The sequence below is a fragment of the Gekko japonicus genome, unplaced genomic scaffold (assembly GCF_001447785.1).
Source record: "Gekko japonicus isolate JY-2015 unplaced genomic scaffold, Gekko_japonicus_V1.1 scaffold1369, whole genome shotgun sequence".
NCBI classification, from domain to species: Eukaryota; Metazoa; Chordata; class Lepidosauria; order Squamata; family Gekkonidae; genus Gekko; species Gekko japonicus.
Window position 1 is genome coordinate 3369 of NW_015161439.1, and position 4749 is coordinate 8117.

Sequence of the window (4749 nt, forward strand, 5' to 3'; positions counted from 1 at the left end):
AACTTACCTGGCTGCTTCTTGCTCTGACTGAGGGCTGCTGGGAGCAGGGGGTGGGGCTTGTTGCATGTGCCCGCCCCCTGGGCTCTTTACTGCCGGAGCTGCGCTCCTGCAGGAAATCACCCCTGCTTGTAACTTTTTTGAAATTGTGTTCTAAAACCTATGGTGTGGCCTTGGACAGTGCTGGAGGTGAGCCAGGATGAGCTGATGCAGCCGTGTTATGAGGCTACAATTTAAACAGCATTATAGCAGGACAAAGCTGCATACTGTTCTCTAATGGAACAGTCCTCGCAGAGGAGGGGCAGCTTGTATCTGAATAATACTTGGTCTTAAAGGTGCCACTGGACTGTTTTGGGCCAGGGGGGAGCTCTGCAACTTACCTGGCTGCTTCTTGCTCTGACTGAGGGCTGCTGGGAGCAGGGGGTGGGGCTTGTTGCATGTGCCCGCCCCCTGGGCTCTTTACTGCCGGAGCTCCACTCCTGTGCGCTCCTGCAGGAAATCACCCCTGCTTGTAACTTTTTTGAAATTGTGTTCTAAAACCAGTGCTGGAGGTGAGCTAGGATGAGCTGATGCAGCCGTGTTATGAGGCTACAATTTAAACAGCATTATAGCAGGACAAAGCTGCATACTGTTCTCTAATGGAACAGTGCCATGTGCCGGTGCTGCCACACTGGGCACAGGATCATGAGTACAATATTAAATCCTAAACACCATTTCTTAGCACTAGGATCAGATACTGCAGCATTAGTTAACATGATAGGCCCCAAGGGCTATTTTATCTGTGTAAAGTCAGATATTATTCCAGCAGTAGCTTAGCAATGTCTTGATATACTTGCTCAGCTACCAAGGAGTAGCTACCACATAGGCAGATCTTGCACAAAAAAAGCCTTCAGGCTCCGTATACAGAGTAGTGGCGGCGGGGCGGGGGGAATCCACACTGTAGCAACTTTATGGTTCTTCTAAATTTAGTCCAATTGGGACAAGATGCACTGCTGACTTCTGAGTGTTGGATAAGAGGACCAAGTACCACCTTTTGGCACTCTGTAGAATGAGTTTATCATTCAAGGGTTACTGATAATTATGCTTACCTTTGGATGTCTTCGGTTCCCAGGAGTTGCTCTACCTGCCAGGTCACATTCTCATTAAGTGTACTGCATAGTTTTCCAACAGTGTTCACCAGGACACTGGGAGGGGCTGAGCCATCTAAGAAGAGACCACATCAGTTTCTGATGAACAGAATTGTTTGTGCCACGGCTAACATTGTACTGTATGTAAACCATAATGTTCCTTAATACCAACCAGATCAAAACACACTGCCCTTATATCATTAACGGAACAGATGTTGTTGTTGTTTAAAAAAAAAAAAGCGAGTTTGCATCCTTCCTTCACAGGATTCTATACTGCCTACAAATCAGAAAATTACAACTCCACAATAGATCTTGCTGCTCTAGAAGACCACATGTATAATCATCACTCAGCCGAAAGCTCTTACTAATAAATTTGATAACTTCCAAGAACTGATCTATATCCCAGCTAACAATGATCACTGGGTCTTGACCAGTGTCTCCTACACCAAACCGCTGAACAAACACCAAGTGGTAGTCAATACTGTGTACTGGAGCATTTACCATCCCGCCATCTGCATCTTAAGATAAAGGAATAACCATGATCAATTCCCCACAGGGTGTTGTTACACTAAGGAAGGCCTAAAACTTATAAGACAGATATAAACCCATTTTTTAATATATAAAAGCCATTTTCAAAAGAGAAATGGACTGAAATTCTCCGCTGTTCCAACCCGCCACAAAGATATTGGCTAGGACCTGAGATCAAGACAACTGTGAAGTTCGAAGTCTAGAGCTCTTGCTAACAAACCACTCTGAGCTACACAAACAACAGGAATCACTGCCAAAAGCCCCTAAGTTTGAAGAGCAAAGTGGGAGGAGAAGGTCTGGGAACATATTTCAACACTGACCAAAACAGAACGGCACACAGGCCCGTTTCTCCACCTTCTTTCTGTTTGATGCTGCTTGGAGATATATTTTGAATGCTACCTACATGTAACCACGAATCATGAAGCTATTCCACCACAAAGATATTGGCTAGGACCTGAGATCAAGACAACTGTGAAGTTCGAAGTCTAGAGCTCTTGCTAACAAACCACTCTGAGCTACACAAACAACAGGAATCACTGCCAAAAGCCCCTAAGTTTGAAGAGCAAAGTGGGAGGAGAAGGTCTGGGGACACATTTCAACACTGACCGAAACAGAATGGCACACAGGCCTGTTTCTCCACCTTCTTTCTGTTGGATGCTGCTTGGAGATGTATTTTGAATGCTACTTACACGTAACCATGAATCATGAAGCTATGCCATACCATGGAGATGAATGCTATACATCTATACACACTTGCATATAATACACACATGTTACGCACACTATACAATATAGTATCCATTACTGCTACTAACCAGGAACTCCTGAAGGGATGGGTGGGTTTTTTTGGAAACTAAGGAATAAAGAAGGATGACTGTCAGAAGGTTTGATTCTGTCAGGCGACGGCCACAGCACTTTCCCCAGCTACCCTGCAATCATCCTTAAACCTTCTTTGCTACAATATTTTTAGAGCGGTTGCAGGAACGTTGGAGAGACTGCTGTGCCCTTGGGAAAGTCGGGATCATTGCCAGTCCCTCCCACATTGGCATTGTTTTCCTTGCTGTATTCCCCTGTGAAAGCCATTCCTCACCTCCATGACACTAGATGGCGGGTGGGGGGGGATTGTTAAGTCATTAATTGACATATTGCTATAGCATCATGCTACAGTGAGTCAGCAACTGATGATTAAAAGGGCGAATACATGAAGCTGCCTTGAAAAAGACCTCCCCTGAGAGGGGAATGGGTACCATGGGAGGACTAGGGCTAGGGAAATGGAGGGAAACCTGTCGTGTGGAACCCCAATCAGCAGCAATGAGAAAACCCAAGAATCATCACCATGTGAAAGTCATGCACCTATAACAAACCCCTCCAGCATCTCCTACTAGAAACAGCGTCCTCGGTAATCTCAGAGTGCAGTCTCCCAGGCCCCTGATAGAAACGTTTCCTCCCTTCACTCCAAAAATGGAGCCAACCACTAAGCCCCAATTCTACAAGACTGTGATATGGATCTCTGTCTGGGTTTCTGGTGTTATCTCATAGGGGTTCCATGTCTGACACTGCTTTAAAACAAATATTTAAAACACAATTAAAGTAAAGGTAAAGGTTATTGTCATCCTTGCTCGAAAGCCAGTCGAGTCCAACTCTAGGGTTGCGGTGCTCATCTCCGTTTCAAAGCCGAAGAGCCAGCACTGTCCGAAGACGTTTCCGTGGTCATGTGGCCGGCATGACTAAACACCAATGCGCACGGAACGCTGTTACCTTCCCACCGAAGTGGCACCTATTTATCTACTTGCAATTTCTTGCTTTCGAACTGCTAGGTTGGCAGGAGCTGGAACTAGAGACGGGAGCTCACTCCGTCATGCGGCACACTCGGGTCTCGAACTGCTGAACTACCGACCTTCCACAGCCTGCACTTCAGCGTCTTAAGCACTTGAGCCACCGCAGCTCCACCAGAACACAATTAGGGATACATAAAATCAGAGTGGCAAAGTGCATAGAGATGAACTGAGGAAGTCAAAGGGGCAGCACAACACCCTTGGGAAGTCTAAAGAATTCCTCCTGTTGTGATATGCCTCAGGCCCTGGAAATTAGGAGCAAATTAGGTCCTTTAGGCAAGAGGCCATTACAAAAGCAAGACAAACAAAATTAACAAAATAGCATTCATTGGAAACACTCCTATTGGGGGGGGGTTTTTTCCACAATCCAAAGGATATTAAAGTTTCCTTTGACATTCAATCAAGTATGTCACCTAGTTGCAGAATGCTGCAGATTAAGTACATAAAATGCCAGGAGCTAATGCTTGGTACTGCACACGTTTTATGCAGTCAAGGGCATCACTCTACTTGTCTTTCTAAAAGCTACTTAGTTGAAGGGTCAGTTAACAGTCCAGGAGCATCCGAGGCGACACCACTTATTAAAGTTTATTAGGCAGGCATGGACCTGATCGGCCTTTGGTTTGGAGACTGCAAAATTATATACATGCAATAGTTGAGGACCTTGAGGTATCTTCATACGGCACTTCCAAAAGGCAGAGAATTGGTTCCTTATAACTAAGGTCTAGTTTACCTATACTGTTTTTGATCAATTACAAGGGGGAAGGAGATATGGATGGATGCTATTGTTGTATGCTACTGTGGAAAGGTAATATATTTAATACCTGCTACCATACCTAGTTGTAAGAGTTCATGAAGGTTTCTCATTGCATTGGTCATTTCTCCAAGCTTTGTGTAAACTTCATTCATTCGAGGATAAACTCCTTTCAACGAGTTCACATCAAACAGTTTTTGAAAGTGAGAGACAATTGCGTGCAAGGTTTGCAGCGAAGGCACTTGACTATTCTGTAGAATGCCAGAAAGGGGGGTGGGGGTGGAGAGAATGTTCAACCCAGGTATAATAAACATTGTGGAGGTATCCATTTACTCTAAAATGCAAGAATTTCCCACAGATAAACAGAAATTGTAAACGTACTTCGAAGGAAGTTGGTTGGCTTTAAAAACAGACTAAACAGGTAAGAGGTTTACGATAATTATAAGCATACACAGCCAAAACCATCCTTGTAAACCAAGAAGATGGAGAACAGAGATAATTTATTAAAACT

At 44.5% G+C, this 4749-nt stretch overlaps 1 protein-coding gene across 1 annotated transcript in view; it reads right to left on the reverse strand.

Moving 5' to 3' along the window:
- The window catches only part of CEP70 (centrosomal protein 70kDa), a 30154-nt gene that overhangs the window by 1895 nt on the left and 23510 nt on the right, over positions 1-4749 (reverse strand). Inside the window, exons 14-15 of the mRNA XM_015429014.1 lie at positions 4321-4489; positions 1086-1200 (exon numbers count right to left, since the gene is read on the reverse strand). Of these exons, the coding sequence (XP_015284500.1) occupies positions 1086-1200; positions 4321-4489 (284 nt within the window). The remainder of the gene's footprint in view (positions 1-1085; positions 1201-4320; positions 4490-4749) is intronic.